Genomic DNA, 19522 nt, shown 5'->3' on the forward strand with positions numbered 1-19522 from the left:
TTGAATAATTTCGAGGAAAAATTGTTCTGGGGCCGGGCATCGAACCCGGGACCTTTGGTTAAACGTACCAATGCTCTCCCAACTGAGCTACCCGGGAACTCTACCCGACACCGATCCAATTTTTCCCTCTATATCGACAGACCTCAAAGTGGGCTGACAACCGTCAAGCAACCAACATTGAGAACATTGAGAGCGTTGGTACGTTTAACCAAAGGTCCTGGGTTCGATGCCCGGCCCCGGAACAATTTTTCCTCGAAATTATTTAAATACATCGTAGTCATGATTATAATAATCATCGTCATTATCATTATCCTTATTCCTTGTTTTAAGAGAACTATTATACTGGTAGTGATGCCAGAGTACTCACAGTTATAGCTACCGGTAGATGTCTTACTATTACCACAGTCTAATATATACAGTCACGAAGCTTGAGTTCTGAGGGTGCTAGGAACAATAGATTGTGCTGATACTATTTCGCATTGTCTGTAATGAGGCGATATTAGCGATCCTAGTGGTTAGCAACTATCTATGGATGCATATTTACTACGTATTGAGCTTCATCACTATACTAGACTGTGCTATTACTTCCATCTTACCTGGTTTCCGGTAGGAGACATAGAGGTAGAGTGTGATGACAACAACAAATGTGATGAGCGCCATCACCCACGACATCAGGAACATGACAGCAATGCACAGCAAAGTGCCAATGAGGCTCACCCACGCATTATAATACTGTAATAAGAAACATACTAGTAATTACCGGTATCACTATTATCTATACACTATACTATATTTTATTTCAGTCACATTTTTACTGAAGTTGTGACAGAATATTTGCTCATTTTATCAACAATTAATATACCAGATAATTACAGTAAGTGTTGGCTCTACACATGTAGCATAAAAATGAACATTCAGTGATTTAAAAATAATGGATTCATCTACAATGTAATGAGAGCAGATTAAAATAAAATGGGGTTTACTTTCAATATTACTATGTATGTTCAATTTAAATAGTAGTGGTATTTAAGGAATTAACCTTACTTACTTACAAATGGCTTTTAAGGAACCCACAAGTTCATTGCTGCCCTCACATAAGCCCCAATCGGTCCCTATTCTGTGCAAGATTAATCCACTCTCTATCATCATATCCCACGTCTCTCAAATCCATTTTAATATTATCCTCCCATCTACGTCTCGGCCTCCCCAAAGGTCTTTTCTCCTCCGGCCTCCCAACTAACACTCTATATGCATTTCTGGATTCGCCCATACGTGCTACATGCTCTGCCCATCTCAAAACGTCTGGATTTAATATTCTAATTATATCAGGTGAAGAATGCAATTTGTGCAGTTCTGCGTTGTGTAACTTTCTCCATTTTCCTGTAACTTCATCCCACTTAGCCCCAGACATTTTCCTAAGAACCTTATTCTCAAACACCCTTAATCTCTGTTCCTCAAAGTGAGAGTCCAAGTTTCACAACCATACAGAACAACCAGTAATATAACTGTTTTATAAATTCTAACTTTCAGATTCTATTGGAAATAATTTCTCAGTACCATTTTAATTAAATTTACAATTATAATTTTATCAGAATTAATTTAAGCTCATTTCAAGTTAATACTGAGAGAGCTTTCTTTTTGTTTAAAGAGATGTCATACTTCGTAAGTAAATGAGTCGTTTTAGTAATTGGAACTGAATGATATAATTATAGGGTTTCTTCCCTATTACAAGATTAGCAAACAGAATTTTAAATGAGTTTGTTATGTCAGTCTGATGATGACTGACATAAAGGTGAAGCTAGTTAACTACAGGTAATTACAACTTAGTTTATTTTAACACATGAGAGTGGTTATATTAACTATATTCCTAAGTGATGTAAAGTTTTAAAAGTGTGTAAACAAGAAATGGATGTTATATTCTCATCTCCAATATATGCAAATTAAAATTTTAATAATGTGTCGCACTTATAACAAATTATCGAAATTCGTAAATAACCAACCTCATACTGCTACAAATAAAAAACAGAGATGACAACGATTTATGCAACGTTTTAATCATCTCAGATTCAAATACTAATTCCAGATTGGTTAGATATAGATCAGTCTCAAAAGCATTAATGTTAAAAGAAAATACGAGTATAATATGAATTTAGTCTATGTATTATTAACGTGTTTCCTTGAACAGATTAGAAAAAATAATCTTATTGTAAAGAAAAATGAATTCGATTCTGAATTATATCTTTACAGTGCTGGTATAATATTATACTGTACTTACTTACAAATGGCTTTTAGAAAACCTGGAGATTCATTATCTCCCTCACATAAGCTCGCCATTGGTCCCTATCCTGAGCAAGATCAATCCAGTTCTTACTATCATAGCCCAACTCCCTCAAATCTATTTTCATATTATCCTCCCATCTACGTCTCGGCCTCCCCAAAAGGTCTTTTTCCCCTCAGGATCCCAACTAACACTTTATACGCATTTCTGGATTCACCCATACATGCTAAATGCACTGCCCAACTCAAACGTCTGGATCCTAATTATGTTAGGTGAAGAATACAATGTTGCAGTTCTGTGTTGTGTAAGTTTCTCCATTCTCCTGTAACTTCATCCCTCTTAGCCCCAAATATTATCCTAAGCACCTCATTCTCAAACATCCTTAACCTCTGTTCCCCTCTCAAAGTGAGAGTCCAAGTTTCACAACCATAAAGAACAACAGGTAATATAAATGTTTTATAAATTCTACATTCAGATTTTTTGAAAGCGAGCTGGATGATAAAAGTTTCTCAACCGAATAAAAGCAGGCATTTCCCATATTTATTCTGTGTTTAATTTCCTCTCGAGTGTCATTTATATTTGTTACTATTGCTCCAATATATTTTAAATTTTCCTCCTCGTCAAAGGTTAAATTTCCAATTTTTATATTTCCATTTTATACTATGTTCTGGTCATGAGACATAATCATATACTTTGTCTTTTCGGTATTTACTTCCAAACCTATCTCATTACTTGCTTCAAGTAAAATTCTCGTGCTTTTCCTAATAGTTTGTGGAGTTTCTCCCAACATATTCAAGTCATCTGCATAAAGAAGCAGCTGATATAATTCGTTTAATTCGAAACCCTCTCTCTTATCCTTTCCTAATGGCATATTATAGAGCCAAATTAAAAAGTAAAGGTAATAGTGCATCTTCTTGCTTTGGCCTGTAGTGGACTGGAAAAGCTTCAGACAAAAACTGACCTATATGACTTGAAATTTCTTACCCAGACAGGTCTGCGCTATGTTTATTCTGTGTACCGATACCCATTTTGTATTACAGTATGTAGCAATAAATGCAATAAGTTACATTACAATACAATACATCACTGTCTTGAATTCTAAGCATCTGTAAGAAAAGCATCTTTTATATCGTACATAAAAATATGCTAATTTATATTTGGTGTAGGTTTGGCAGTTTACGTACCTTGAATGCAGGTCTCCATCCAGGGCTCTTAGAAATGGATGCATGGAATACTGAGAAATTGATGAGAGCATATGCAGCCAGGAAGAAGTTAGATAATAATGGAGCAATTGCATTCAGCTGAGCTGTAATGGAGATGAATTCATGATTCACATTTAAATAATGAAGCTGGAGTAAATCATAGAATATATATAATGAAGCTGAAACATGCAACACTGTTTGGAAAATTTTCTGAGTGTCAAAACATAAGAATAAATTATCTTCTTCAGCTAGTAAGATAAAAATTTATATGAAAACATCAAATATTATAAGTTGACACTACGTGTAATACCAGTTAGGTATGTTTAATTTTTTTCTTATAGAAATAAAATACTTTGATTTTGTGTTCACTTACCTATCAGTATGCATCCGAATGATATAAGAAATACGAGAACATAGCCTCTTACAGGATCATTGTTAGCACCATGTCCTTTGGAAAAGAATCCAATGAGAGGATATAACTTGTCTTTTGCAAGAGCCTATGAAGAAAATTGAACAAGAATTATCCATATATTAGTCTCCATGCTAGCTTTACTAAATTTACAAAAGCTAGGAGAAGCTTGAGTTTTCAAAGGCAATATGCCATTTTCGAAGCAAATGTACCGTACCAGATAAATGCTTATTTCGAATATAATAAACTCATCACACAATACGAAATTATACACTGAATGATACAAATTATATCCTATTTCTATAATACCAGTATATAATTTTTAAGTAGTATTAATTATTACAGAAGGGAATTGAATTGAATTGTGTAAAAAACTCATTTTATGTAGTAGTGTAAAAGAATAACAATGTTTTGACAAGTAAGTCATTGGTTCTTCCCAATTTGTCTCAGTTTATTGATGTCCATTTTTAATTCGTGTATGCCTACCTCATATTACATGACTTATTTATTTGTTTATTTATTTATTTAAATTTAAATATACAGAATAAAGAAATATAATTACAAAACAAAGAGAAATACAAATAAAATAATGCAAGCAATATAAAAAGAAGATACAGTAGTATTTACAAAATTTACTTCATTTATAAATCTTGTCCATTCACACAGTGTTTTATGTCTTGGTTGCTCCTAAAGTCAGCATCATCCGTACTTCAACTCAGCTTCCTCTCCACCCATTCATGTCTGAACATATTCCCTGATAATCTTATGGCAGTATATACCATTCTTTCGCGAATATTGTTAGACAGTTGACTCTAGAGCAACGCTTTTTTTTTTTGTGTAAACGTTATTTTAAATACGAATCAGCTCATCACGCATTTCCTGATCAATTGCCTCCTTCCAGAATTTGCAAAAATTTGAATCAATTCAGTGCAAAACAAAAAAATGCGAAAATGTACATCAGAATATAAAGTTTATATTGCTTTCACGTGTTAAATACTAGCTTTCGGTACCTTGTTGACTAGTTTCAGCCTGTGGGCTATCCTCAGAACTGGGTGGTCTTCACATCTTCTGATTGCGTTTCGAGCACGCGCGTGCGTGTGCGTGTTTGTGTTTTTTTTTAAATTGAGGTTTGTGCGGGTGTGTTTTTGTCTGTCTGTATATTTCGTATTGTTCTAGTGATGATGATGATAATAATAATAATAATAATAATATTTATGTGTCAGAAACCAGTGTACAAGGCCTGGATATGACATTGTAAGGTGTGTTTAGTTTCTCGTTTTTTGGTTGGAGATGTAGAATTTCCATGTCTATGTTTATGTTGCTGTAGGTGTGGTTGGCATTTGTGATGTGTTCTGTGTATGTGGAAGTGTTTTGTGATTTGGTTATGGCTGTGATGCGTTCTTTGTAACGTGTTTGAAATTATATGTCTGTCCTATGTAGAAGTTGTTGTAGGTACCGGTATTGCATTTGAGTTTGTATACACCTGTGTGGTTGTATTTGTTTGTTTGTGTACTGAGATGCTTTTGTAGAATGTTTCGTGTTCTGTATGCGATATTGTATGTAATTTAATTTCTTGAATGAGGTTGTAATCTTGTGTGTGTTTTTGTTTTCGTATGTTAGTGTGATGTATTTTTTGTGTTCTTGTGTTTGTGTTGTATTCCTATGTTTTTTATAATTCTGTTTCGTCTTTCTTATTATGTTGTCTATTATATTAGGGTTGTATCCGTTTTCTTGTGCTATGTATTTGATTGTGTTTAACTCTTCTTTGAATCCTGTTGGCTCATTGGTATGTTGAGTAGTCTGTGTACCATTGTTCGGAATGCAGCTTGTTTGTGTTGTGTTGGGTGATTGGATCTGTTGTGTATGTGTGTTGTTGTTGTGGGTTTTCTGTAGATTTTGAATGTGTGTTTGTTGTCAACTTTTGTTATTGTGATGTCTAGGAAATTTATGGATTTGTTGTTTTCAATTTCTAATGTGTAGTGTAGCTTTGAGTATATTTTGTTTATGTGTTGATGTAGGTTTTGAATTTGTCTTTTGTTTCCTTTGTATAGTGTTAGCATGTCATCTACGTATCTGTACCGATATATGATGTTGTCTGCATACCCACACCCCCTCAGGAAATGCAATCAGAAGGCGCGAAGACCACCCAGTTCTGAGGATAAACCACAGGCTGTAACTAGTCAACAAGGTACTGTAACCTAGTATTTAACATGTGAAAGCAATATAAACATTAGTCTATATTCCGAAGTGATATAGTGTTGGTACAGTTTTAACAGAGGAAAAACTATATGAAATTGGCGTACTCTTGAATGTATGCCAAGAAAATCACAAATTTTGCGAAACAAATCCTCACACACTGCAAGAACTAAAGAAAAATATCATAAATTAAATCAAAAACATTACAATAGCCAACTTAATCGTGTTAATTGGAATGTGTTTTTTCGAATAATGTCAATTTAGCCGATGGAGGATGCCATTTCCTGCAACTTCTATAAGATAAAATTTTATACGAGTTTTGTAGCATAGCTTAGAAGTCAAGACATAAACACCGCATGGGGGGGACAAGGTTTATAAATAAGGCCCTGTAATATGTCGACAGGTTCATTAGAAAGATACTTTATGACAAGCAATGTCAAAAAGGATTAGTAAACAATACTAAATAAAAGTCCAGTTTTAGTTCATAGATTGAAACCTTATATATGGAATCAATAAAAGGTGACTATCAATGTGGATTAGGAAAAGAAGATCAACTGTGGATCAGCTATACATTATGAGACAAATTAATGAAAAATGTTTGGAGAATAATATTGAAATACATCACCTGTTTTTTTTATTATGAAGCAGCATAAGATAATGTGAGAATGGAAAATATATGGAAAACTATGAAGTTATTAGGACTCCCAAAAAGACTAATAGATCTTTGTAAAATGATATACGAGGAACCATATGCAGTTATTAAGAGAGGAAAACTTATATCCAAGAAAGTCACTTTGGAAAAGGATGTAAGACAAGGGGATGCACTGGCTCCGTTATTATTTAATGCAGCACTAGAAATTACCATACGAAAAGTACAAATTCAAACTAAGGGCTCGATATTTAATAAATGTAGCTAGGTTATGGCTTATGCAGATGATGATGTCGTAACAGGTAGAAGGCTTCAAGATGTACAGGAAACGCTGATGGCATTGGATGTACAAACCGAAATATTGGGATTTAAAGTCAATGTTTCTAAGTCTAAATATATGAAAATAACAAAGAACACAAGAAGAATTAATCCTAACAATAGCACTATCAAGATAGGAGATTATTCTTTCGAAATAGTACAAGAATTTATTTATCTTGGTTCACTATTAAATAACGAATTAAAAGATGAAATCCAAAGAAGAATAAATTTAGCAAACAGGACATACTATGCGCTTTTACCTTTAACTAAAAGCAACATAGTATCAAGAGAAATTAAATTAAGGGTTTATAAAACCTTAATAAGACCAGTTTTAACATATTATTATGGGTCTGAGAAACAGACTTTAAATAAAGATATACCGGTATACACACAAATCATCATATTTGAAAGGAAAATTTTGAGGGGGATTTTTGGGGCTGTAAAGGTGGATGACAGATGGAAAAACAAATACAGCAAGGAGTTGTATGAAATATACAAGGAAACGGGTATAGAATCCTTTGTAAGATTATCAAGAGTAAGGTGGTTAAGGCATATAGGATGGATGGAAGCAACAAGGAGGGTCGACATAATTTTTACCTGGATGGCACCAAGTTGAGAGAAAGACCATGATCCAGATGGTGGGATTGTGTAAACCGAGACTTGTCAAGGTTTGGAGTAAGGAATTGGAGACAATGTGTAGAGGATAGAGATGAATGAAGAGGTTCATCGAGGAGATTAAGGCTCTTCTGGGCTGTTGCACCAATTAAGAAGAAGAAATAAAACTGAAGCACTAATTATACTATAAACAGCATGTTTTAAATAGGCTATTTTCTAATTTTTCTTTTTTATTTCCCTGTTTCTGTTTCCTCACTTAGCATAGAACATTAAATGTTTACTACATTCTTCTCTTTCTCTAGAAAACATATTATTGTGATGGACAAGTAGGCATATATGTAACCTACCTGCAGTACTCTGGGTGCTCCAACAAGGCTAGCAATGGCAGAAGACAATGTGGCTGCAAAACAACCTCCATAAATTAGTGGACCCCACGATGAAGCCAGTTCCATGGCCTGTGTAAAAAGAGAAAGTAAATTCGAACTTATGATGGGAGTTATTATCAGTTTTATATCCACAAATGAAATTTTATTACATGGAAGAAGAATTACTGGTACCAGTACCTGGAAATTTTCTGAACCTTATCATTGTTACAGTACCTTTTAAGGGGATCATTCATTTGACAACTTTCTTTGACTGAATTAAGGCTGGTTCACAATAAACCGGGAACGGAAACGACAACGAGAATGGAAATAATGTTGAAATGTATTTCAGTTCTCGTTCTCATTGTCGTTCTCGGTTTATTGTGAACTAGCCTTTACTTGAATTAAATTTAAATAATAAAAAATATGAAAATATCTCGAAACAAATCGTTAATCTTCCTTACTTTCCCAGCAGTTTCTAACTCATAAGAAGAAAATGTTATGTTTAATACGTCACCCTTATACAGTATTCAGTTTTATTATAGAAGAGAATAAAATTTGAACACAACATTATTTTAAATTGAATGGTATTTAAAATCATGATTATGTATCAAAGACTTCAAAGCCACAGACGTAGCTAGGGTAAGGAGCTGGTCTACTATGCTCGAGCATAGGCTCGAATCACACTTTGACTGATTATCTGTTTTTTTTTTCGAGGTTTTCCGAAAAAATAAGGCGAATGTAAGGAAATCAGCAGTAAATCCTCAGCTTCATCTTTCCAAAATACCTTTTCACTATCATCAATTCCATTGCCTCTTAGATAATCTCTGTTACAAAAAATATTTTCAAGTGAAGTACCTTCACAGTATGTAATCGATCTTTAACATTAATAATTGATCTTAAATATACCGTACTTGTTTTTGTTTTGCAGTAACTGAATACTGGCCTGTCTGTTAATTGCCTTTGCATTTAAGGAATAATTTCTTCTTAATTAATTGATGAACATGTAGACTTACTCGTGTTAAATATGTAATATTTGTCAGGCTTACAGCTGTTTCAGTGCTTCACGCACCATCATCAGAGCCTACTAGATCGCGGCGTCATCTCGAACTTCTCTGCCTGTTAGGAGGGCGTGTTTTATTGTTGGAAGGTGTTGGAGTGTGGAGTCGAATAGTGTGTGTGTACTGAAATTGATCTGTGTGTTGAGGATTTGATCAGGGTGTGTTTTAGTGTGTTTGTATATTTCGTATTGTTCTAGTGTGTTGAGTTTTTGGTTCTTGGGTTGTGTGTGTATGATTTCCATGTCCGTATTTATTTGACTCAAATGTAATAGTTGCGACAAGTTCTACATAGGACAGACAGGCAGATCATTCCAAACACGCTACAAAGAACCTATTAAAGCTATAACCAGAGGACACAATACATCTACATATGCCGATCACATAACCAATACTAACCATACATACAATAACATAAATACGGACATGGAAATCATATACACACAACCCAAGAACCAAAAACTCAACACACTAGAACAATACGAAATATACAAACACACTAAAACACACCCTGATCAAATCCTCAACACACAGATCAATTTCAGTATACACACACTATTCGACTCCACACTCCAACACCTTACAACAATAAAACACGCCCTCCTAACAGGCAGAGAAGTTCGAGATGATGCCACGATCTAGTAGGCTCTGATGATGGTGCGTGAAGCACTGAAACAGCTGTAAGCCTGACAAATATTACATATTTAACACGAGTAAGTCTACATGTTCATCAATTAATTATATTCAAGTGTTAAAAGTGGTGTACGCAAGATTCAAAATGGATTTCTTCTTAATTGCATATGCTTTCAAGAGTCGCATACTTTTTCGTTTATCATTCTTATTCTGCTGCGATATTTCTGTAGATAGATGTGGTCAATCATGAATCAAAATATGCTACAACTGTTTTTTCTTTGCAGATATACAAGGACTTTTGCGAAATATTGTTTTAATATCATTTTCCAATTACAGGCAATTTTGTTGGCAGGTCGAGCTGCTCATTTTTGGTCTCAGAAATTACTTATTGCTCTATTATTGACTTAGAATCAGTAAGTCATAGTATGGGTACTCTTATTTTGCCTTGTAGAATAAAACTACCGGTATGTGTTAAATATTTTGTTGCTGCTGGTATGGCTGCATCGAAAATCATAACAATGATTAAGTATCAAATAATGTGCATCCATCCCTTCGAATTTTTCTAGTTTCATTTAAGAGTTGTCAGTATACAGTACACTAGGTGTTCTCAACCTTTTTAAGATAGTGAGCACCGCCCAGATGTAATATTAATGAGCGAACACCAAGAAGTCGAATAAGTTTAATATATTATGAATATATAATTAAATTAAATGACAAATAAAACACGCATTTTTAAAACACTTAACGTGGTAATGAGATCCTTGAACTTGAATGTTATTCACAATTTTAGTGATGTCAAAGAATAAGCCACTTAGAATGAATCAATAAATTAATCGTGATCTCCTTTGTTATGGAGGTATTTCATAAGTGAGAAAGTTTCTTTTTCGCATAGGTAGGTTGTACCGAACATAGCTACACATTTGCTAGAAACATTCTGTAGTACTTGGAACTTTTTTGTATCTTCTGCTTCCCAAAGGCTATGAATTTAAATCTGCTTTTAAAAGAAATATTTCAGCGCTAAGGAGAACTGGAGATCGATCAATTGAAGTTCCTCATGAGCAGCCATATTATTGTCTTGAATAACCGGTAATCTTGATTTTTCTGACTAAGTTCACACAGAATTGAAAGGGATTATGCAGTATGAAATACGGGAAAGCATGTTAGATTGCTAAAGTGGATAGGAACACCATTTGTTTTGGCTCGTACAACAAAGTTTGCATTGAAAAAAGAACCTCAGGAGCGTTTGTGCTCATGAACACATTTTTACTCTCATGGCGAGAGCACCAAAAATAATTAAAAGAGCACAGTGGTGCTCGCAAGCAACAGGTTGAGAACGCCTTCAGTACACTCTTAAATACACTTAATAATTACCAACCGAAAGTGGACAAAATTCATTCAATAGTTGATTTTATAGATGTGCATTTAAAAAATTATAAAAATACGTAGTCCTATTTCGTAATTTATAAATGCTTTAATTTGCATCCGTATATTACCAAGGTTCTAGAATTTTACATTGTGTTGAAATGCATTGAAAAAATACATCTGGATGTTGCAGGAAACTATAAATGAAATTACAAGTAAATGTTTTATGGCCAGCATCGAGTACTTACCGTACTTTAGTTTTTGCATAGATTAAATGGGTTGCTACGCTATTTTAATATTAATTTTTAATACGACTGGATGGATACTTTCTAATGCTACAAACCTGACTGTCATTGTGTAAGCCATATAGACAAGAGCGATCAGTGCAGTTGCTGAAGATTGACCATTCATCTGTTTCGCCTTTGATCTGAAGATATTCGGTCACATTTCCAGAAGCTGTGCGAAGAACACATCCACCCATCATGAATGCATAGGCTACGTAGGAGAAAAACGTAACAAATATGGCTAGAAGTGTGCCAATAGGAATAGCGCTACTAGGATCCTGAAAAAAAAAAAATCATTGTCTTAAAATCTAGGAAACTGGCTAATGAAATAAGATTCCTTTTGTTGTTCTTTGTCTATGGATATAAGTAAAACTTATTATTCATAAAAGTAAAATGGTGCTGTTATTGGAGAAGTTAGGCTACCTACTGAAGTTACTTCTGAAGAGCTTAAAAGCTTTCGTTATTATCACCAAATTTTAAGAAAAGAAATTAAAATATGCATTGTAAGTCAGTTGGCAGCATTTCAGTTATCATCAAGTTTTTAAAATTTCCACGATTTCTTGTATTTCTCTAACAAATCTATTTTTTTAAACTTTAGAGATAGAATACATTATAAAACAGAAGGTACAATATACATACACATACAAATATTTTGGAATATATATTATATGACTTTCTTGTTTTAAATTCTATCGTACCTGGTTTACATGTTTCGACCTATTATGGGTCATCCTCAGAACTGGTCATTGTTGGTTTTGGCGCCTCTTGTTTTGTTTCCTCTGAGGGTGTGTTTGTGTGGTGTAATGTGGAGTCAAAGAGTGTGTTTTCTGAAATTGAGTTGTATGTTGAGAATTTCATTGGGGTGTGTTTTTGTGTGTCTGTATATTTCATATTCTAGTGTGTTTAGTTTCAGGTTTTTTGGTTGGATGTGTAGTATTTCCATGTCTGTGTTGATGTCTCTGTAGGTGTGGTTAGCATTTGTGATGTGTTCTGTGCATATGTGGATGTGTTTTGTAATTTTGTTATGGCTATGTTACAAAACACATCCACATATGCAGAACACATCACAAATGTTAACCACACCTACAGAGACATCAACACAGACATGGAAATACTACACATCCAACCAAAAAGTCAGAAACTAAACACACTAGAACAATATGAAATATACAGACACACAAAAACACACCCCAATGAAATTCTCAACACACAACTCAATTTCAGAACACACACATTCTTTGACTCCACATTACACCACACAAACACACCCTCACAGGAAACAAAACAAGAGGCGCCAAGACCAACAACGACCAGTTCTGAGGATGACCCATAATAGGTCGAAACATGTAAACCAGGTACGATAGAATTTAACACAAGAAAGTCATATAATACATATTCCGAAGTGATACAGTGTTAAAAGTTGTGTAATCAAGATGTATAAATATTTTGTTCAAGTTCAAATGCTACATATATAATTCGTTGGTCGTATTAAAAAAAAAAAACTTTTCTTTGAAGTCAAATATGTTTAATTTCTTTTTCTACTAAGTATAGCTTTGTGCATAGAGTTACATTTTTTTCTGAAGATAAATGAGGTTTTCTGCAATTATATGGAACTCAAAACTTTGACTAATGCATCTCATTTATTCCAAGAATTCTGGGTGCAATGGATAAATTAAATCCTTCCCTCTTCTTTATTACAATATTAAGGACATAATAATCTGTTTAACATTGCAACTCACTTAGCAAATTATAATACCTTGAGATCTCCTGACAAATTAGCTCCGGCCACAATTCCCGTTACAGCAGGGAAAAACACAGAAAACACGGAAAAGAAATCATGATCAACTCCTTCGTAATACCGATAATCTGCTCTGAGGTTTGATTTGAATGTTTCCACTGTCAAAATGAAAACAAAACATGGAATTAGTTAAGACCTATCTTGTTAGCGAAATTCAGCTGGCAAAATGAAATATGTTTCTTCTTTATGATATGTATATGTTGTTTAATTGTAGTAACACCCTATTACAGAGGTTCTCTGAAGCTCATACAAATTTTTAAATGAATAAGTTATGCAACTGAAAGGCAATTACTGACGTCATTAACTACATTTCTGTGGATTTCTGCATTGTAAAGTTCAATACATTGTCAAACTAAGCTCAAAGCACATTGTTTTTATAATAATCTTGAATTACACAATCACTTAGAAATTTATATGGTCTGTATGTTTCTGCATGTAAAAGTAGCATTACACCATGAAATGCTGTAACAAAAATAACTTTGTATAGAGTATTAAAAAATATCAATACCGTAATAGAAATAGTAGATTCAATATTTTGACGGTAATATGTATTGTAACTCTAGAGAATGAAAACAAATGATATGCCTCCTCTATCTCTTACTTACAAATGGCTTTCAAGGAACCCAGAGGTTCATTGCCTCCTTCACATAAGCCCGCCATCGGTCCCTATCCTGTGCAACATTAATTCAGTTTCTATCATTATATCCCACCTCTCTCAAATCCATTTTAATATTATCCTCCCATCTACACCTCGGTATCCCCAAAGGTCTTTTTCCCTCCGGCCTCCCAACTAACACTATATGCATTTCTGGATTTGCGCATATGTACTACATGCCCTGCCCATCTCGAACATCTGGATTTAATTTTCCTAATTTTTTCAGGTGAAGAATACAATTTGTGCAGTTCTGCGTTGTGTAACTTTCTCCATTCTCCTGTAACTTTATCCCTCTTAGCCCCAAATATATTCCTAAGAATCTTATTCTCAAACATCCTTTATCTCTGTTACTCTCTCAAAGTGAGAGTCCGAGTTTCACAACCATACAGAACAACCGGTAATATAACTGTTTTATAAATTCTAACTTTCAGATTTTTTGACAGCAGACTAGATGATAAAAGCTTCTTAACCGAATAATAACAGGCATTTCCCATATTTATTCTGCGTTTAATTTCCTCCTGAGTGTCATTTATATTTGTTACTGTTGCTTCAAGATATTTGAATTTTTCCACCTTTTCGAAGGATAAATCTTCAATTTTTATATTTCCATTTCGTACAATATTCTGGTCACGAGACATAGTCATATACTTCGTCTTTTGGGGGACTTCCAAACCTATCGCTTTACTCTCCTCTATCTCTATTCTTGATAATACTGGTAGTAATATTAACAGGGCATTGGGTGGTGGTGGTGGTGGTGGTGGTGGTGGTGGTGGTGGTGGTGGTGGTGGTGGTGGTGGTGGTGGTGGTGGTGGTGGTGGTGGTGGTGGTGGTGGTGGTAGTGGTAGTGGTGACAATGGCAGTATAAGCGACAACAATGATAAAGAAACTTTTGTTTACACATGTAAGTCGCACTTGCATTTTTTCAGTGTTGAAAAATATTCCAATGCTACAACCTTGAAGAAACTGAGGAAAAGTTGCAATTAATTGTAATTGAAGTAATTTTGACTTATTGTACAATTCGAGACATAAACATAGGACATGGTACATCTGAACTTTTTAATGTATATGATATTTACCATAATTTCACACATAACATATTCATCAATGCATTCTATTTTGTAGGATAATTTTAAGAGTGCCAAGTGACCTTGTGTGTAAACTAGACATAATGAATACTATCATGCTTAAACAAATACTAAGAAAAGAAGTGAATTTTTGGTTTGTCTTATATTTTCATATGTGACAGTTCTCGTGAGCCAAAACTACTACCATTCGATTTATAACAATTTTATTGTTTTAAATATACTTACTATTGTATCCTACAAATCCCTTTGATACCTCATCATCATCTTGAGGACCCAAGAAGCTTCCAACCACAAAATCAACTTGTGAAGCAATTAAAACGAAAAGCAAACACATTTGAGTCTGGAAAATAAATACATAATAATCTAAGCGTTTATTTCTTTTTTGTGAGAAGAATGGAATACATATTTAAAAGAACTCTATAAGGATAGGAAATAATGAAGTTAGTGAAAATGCCGTGCAATACTTGTAATTGAACGTATAATTATAAATATGAAAATAAGTTAATTGTAATGACTAAACAAATTTAAGAGTAATATGTTGAGTATTAAATTTTAATTAGCATGGATTTTTGTGTCAAGTCTTCACTTTCTTACGTATAAATAATGCTCATATTATTATCGAATGTAAAAACTGTTACTAAAATTATAATTGTACTGAGATGTAAGACTTACTCACCCTTGTTACCCAATCCATGCCGACTATTGCAAGAACCAGGATGCCTATCAGTGTTATAAGACCAACAACACGTATGTCATTGGTATCACCATCTATGAGAGTCATATCAAAAGAAGTCCTCAGGAGATCCTGCAGTGATTCACAGAATCCTACAATATACATTGACACAGCAACAGAGTTGGCTAGTGTAAACATGAGACCAATAGCTCCTCCAAATTCCGGTCCCAATGACCGCGATATCATGTAGTAGATACCACCTGCAAGTGGATGACACTGTTTTCATTGAAAAGTAGTGGTATTATTATGTAATATTGCATTCGTAAAAATTGTAATAATAATAATAATAATAATAATAATAATAATAATAATCATAATAATAATTCTTTATTTATACTGGCAGAGTTAAGGCCATAGGGCCTTCTCTTACACCCTACCAGGTCAATAATATCTAGGATTCTATCCCCCTCATCAGAAATCAGGGTGATAATAATAATAATAATAATAATAATAATAATAATAATAATAATAATAATAATAATAATGTTTTATTTTTTTTCTGACAGAGTTAAGACTATGAGGCCTTCTCTTCCACTCGAATTAATTATGAAAGACATTCATTTTTCTACATACTTTGTTATGTGACAATGAACAATTTAACGAAGGACTGTACAAATGTACGAGTACTATGTACAGTCCAGGGGCGGACGCAAGGGGGGGGGGGATTAAGGGGATATATCCCCTCCCGAAATTTTTAGAAAAATACGAAACAAGAAACAAAAATAATATTGATTTTAATTCGTGAATGTACATAGGAATTAGAGGGTTTTCCACGTAAATTCCCTTTGCTAAAATGTTAAATAAATGTATCTTTGCATTGAAAGAAATCCCTATATCTGGGATTTTTCTTGCCTCTGCTTCGCAACTCTGATCCACTGCCTACTGGAAAGTAGCACTGTTCTCTGACACTTACTACCAGATCCAATGCAAGAGGACTAATAATATAACTCGTTATGAGTGACTAAGTGGCCAGTATCCAACGGAATAAGCACCATCTTAAATCACAAAGTGATTATTTTTCGCATATCATGATATGCACCTCTGTACATGTATGGACATTGTGCCATTGTCATACATCTCTATGACGCAGTGCATGAGGGTAGGCCACTAGAGGGAACCCAAGAGTTGGAACTTAAACTGAGAAGATTTGATCAGACATCGGGATGGAAATCCAGTGTGGCTTAGTGGATAAAGCGTCAGCACGTAGAGCTGAAAACCCGGGTTCAAATCCCGGTGCTGCCGGAGAGAATTTTTCTCTGTTCCACTCTTCCATCATCATATGATGACGCAGAATTTTCTGCACTGAAATATTATCATATGTACTTCGGTACATCGTAATATAAGCCATACAGATACCAACATTTCTGGTATCTATGAATGTAGCTAGCCATGTTTTTAGCCTGTCACATGGTTTAGCCAGTCTATTACAGTCAGAACAGATGGACCTTAAGACATGCATTGAACTATGTAAGAATCTAGGAAGAGAACTGGAAGATTTTCGTTTAAATTTTCAGCCAGTGAACCTAGAGGCAAAAAGTGTTGTTGAACTTACTGGAATTACGCTGGAAATTCCAAGAACAGCAGGGAGACAAACACAGCATTCTAACTTCAAGACAGAGAGTCCTGAAGAGTATTTTAGGCTTTCAATTCTCCTTCCCTTCTTAGACTATTTTATTAGGCAACTGAAGGACAGGTTTTTAAATCGTAAGGGAATCCTAAAGTCCATACAAATTTTGCTGCCTAAAAACATAGTGCGAGCATCAGATGAAGATTTAGAAACTACTGTTGAGGCTATAGTAAATTAGTGGCCCAATGATGTTGATGCATCACCAGAGTCTTTCTTCAATGAATTGAAGATGTGGGGGGGGGGGGGGGAATTCCTTGATCAGAAAAATCTTCACCTAATGCCTACTGATTTTATATCATCTTTGAACAGGTGCAATGAAATTATTTTTCCCTGCACTCACAAGGCGCTAAAACGTTTCTGTATGTTGCCTGTAACTACAGCAACACCAGAACGTCCCTGCAGGACATGCCAATAAATTTACCGATATGAGGCCTGTCACATTTAAGCACACTTAAATGCCATCGAACTGTGCTGCGATAGAACCTGCAACTTCGAGCACAGAAGGCTATACTGACTACGCTAACTCAGGCCAACTTGTAAATGTTTGTGACTCAGAAACAAATTGTGAGTATATAAACTTATTTCTCATTATTCCATTTTTACTGTCTCCTCAAATCCCTCCACGAAAAAAAATCCTGCATCCGCCCCTGGTACAGTCTATAAAATAAGACATTCTAATTTAAAATTAGTATGAACGCTCTTGTCTGGAGAATTATAAGATTACTTTAAGAAATAAAAGACCCAAACTTATATATCTGTGTATGTGTGTAATTATTACTAATTGGTATCATAATGATGACACATACCAGTACTATCTCATGATATGATTTATGCTTTTTGCAAAAGTTCTTTCTTATAATTACTGCCAATGATATTTATGTTTGTAATTTATTTCCTGAAATACATTTAGGGCTATAAGATATGTTGTCGTTGTTTAGTGAATTGTCTGAAGACAGGTCTGAGCCTCATAAGTGACATCAATAAGGCATCATTCATGAGGCAACTAGGCCAGAAGATAATGAGGTAGGGTGGCCAGTTCCCTTCCCCCCTCCTTTGCATACATCACTGACTAGCAACATGTTATACTAATCAGACTTCAGATCTATAAGACATATCGAAATTAAATTATATAGTATCCTTTTTCGTTAAGTTCTAAAAGATATTCCTTATTTTTGGTTTTCAAAACAAATATTTTTGTTAAATTATTAAAACATAAGAATATATTTTTCATTTTCTGCTACTTCAATTATTTATAAATTGTATGGTTTAAATAGATTAGTGGAATTAATTTTACACGAACTCCCATGATTTAATTCTTCGTATACTGTATTACTCTGTTATTTACAAATAGGAAAACATATTAGGTACTAAATTGTAAAACTGTATAAATTTGTAAAAATTGTAATTGTAATATTGTAAAATTTTGACTTGTTCCACATCTTAAAGCTTCATTGCTCATGTAAGATCTATGGAATAAAATAAATGAATGAATGAATGAACAGGTAGTCATTTATACCGAGATTATAACTATCGGTATGTTAACTGTCATCTGTTAAAAACATTCAAGGAATATATTGTAATACCTTGCTAATATATAGAATTCAGTTATTGTGTACATTATCTACATAATATTTACATTATCTCACAAATGTGTTACAGTATTATATAAGTATTTACTTTCATACTTTTGACTAGTTAATGCATGAAATAATCTATAAAGTCGATCAAATAACACCTATTGACGCGTTAAAATGTGAAATAAAGCAATGACAAAGGAAACTTTTAATAGAAAAAGGAGCATCTTCTGCGGACCTACGGGAAAAGAACTAAGGAAGAGACTAGAGAAATGCTTTATGTGAGTTGTAGCAGTATGGAGCAGAAACATGGACATTACGAGGAAGTGAAGAAAAACGATTTGGAGAAGAATGGAGCATATAAAGGGACAGACAGAATAAGAAATGAAGCTGTGCTAGTAGAAAGAATGAATGAAGAAAGAATAATGCTGAAACTGATCAAGAAGAGAAAAAGAAATTCACTAGTTAAGAAGAAACTACCTACTGAAGGATGTACTGGAAGGAATGGTGAACGGGAGAAGAGTTTCGGGCAGAAGAAGATATCAGATGATAGACAACATTAAGATATATGGATCGTATGCAGAGACTAAGAGAAAGGCGGAAAATAGAAAATATTAGAGAATGCTGGGTTTGCAGTTTGCCTTTGAGCAGAAAACTATGAATGAATTGTAATTTTATCTTTCT

The 19522-nt window shown here is 34.1% G+C and overlaps 2 protein-coding genes across 2 annotated transcripts in view; one reads left to right on the forward strand and one right to left on the reverse strand.

Annotated features, from left to right (window-relative positions):
• Positions 1 to 19522, reverse strand: part of LOC138698076 (bumetanide-sensitive sodium-(potassium)-chloride cotransporter-like) — a 158309-nt gene that overhangs the window by 27728 nt on the left and 111059 nt on the right. The window contains exons 5-12 of the mRNA XM_069823781.1: positions 15581 to 15837; positions 15130 to 15244; positions 13123 to 13262; positions 11426 to 11644; positions 8015 to 8122; positions 3854 to 3977; positions 3463 to 3584; positions 597 to 732 (exon numbers count right to left, since the gene is read on the reverse strand). Coding sequence (XP_069679882.1) covers positions 597 to 732; positions 3463 to 3584; positions 3854 to 3977; positions 8015 to 8122; positions 11426 to 11644; positions 13123 to 13262; positions 15130 to 15244; positions 15581 to 15837 — 1221 coding nt within the window. The remainder of the gene's footprint in view (positions 1 to 596; positions 733 to 3462; positions 3585 to 3853; positions 3978 to 8014; positions 8123 to 11425; positions 11645 to 13122; positions 13263 to 15129; positions 15245 to 15580; positions 15838 to 19522) is intronic.
• The window catches only part of LOC138698939 (uncharacterized), a 263952-nt gene that overhangs the window by 604 nt on the left and 243826 nt on the right, over positions 1 to 19522 (forward strand). The window contains exons 2-3 of the mRNA XM_069825137.1: positions 611 to 734; positions 14551 to 14720. Coding sequence (XP_069681238.1) covers positions 611 to 734; positions 14551 to 14720 — 294 coding nt within the window. The remainder of the gene's footprint in view (positions 1 to 610; positions 735 to 14550; positions 14721 to 19522) is intronic.

The sequence above is a fragment of the Periplaneta americana genome, chromosome 4 (genome assembly GCF_040183065.1).
Source record: "Periplaneta americana isolate PAMFEO1 chromosome 4, P.americana_PAMFEO1_priV1, whole genome shotgun sequence".
In the NCBI taxonomy this organism is placed as follows: Eukaryota; Metazoa; Arthropoda; class Insecta; order Blattodea; family Blattidae; genus Periplaneta; species Periplaneta americana.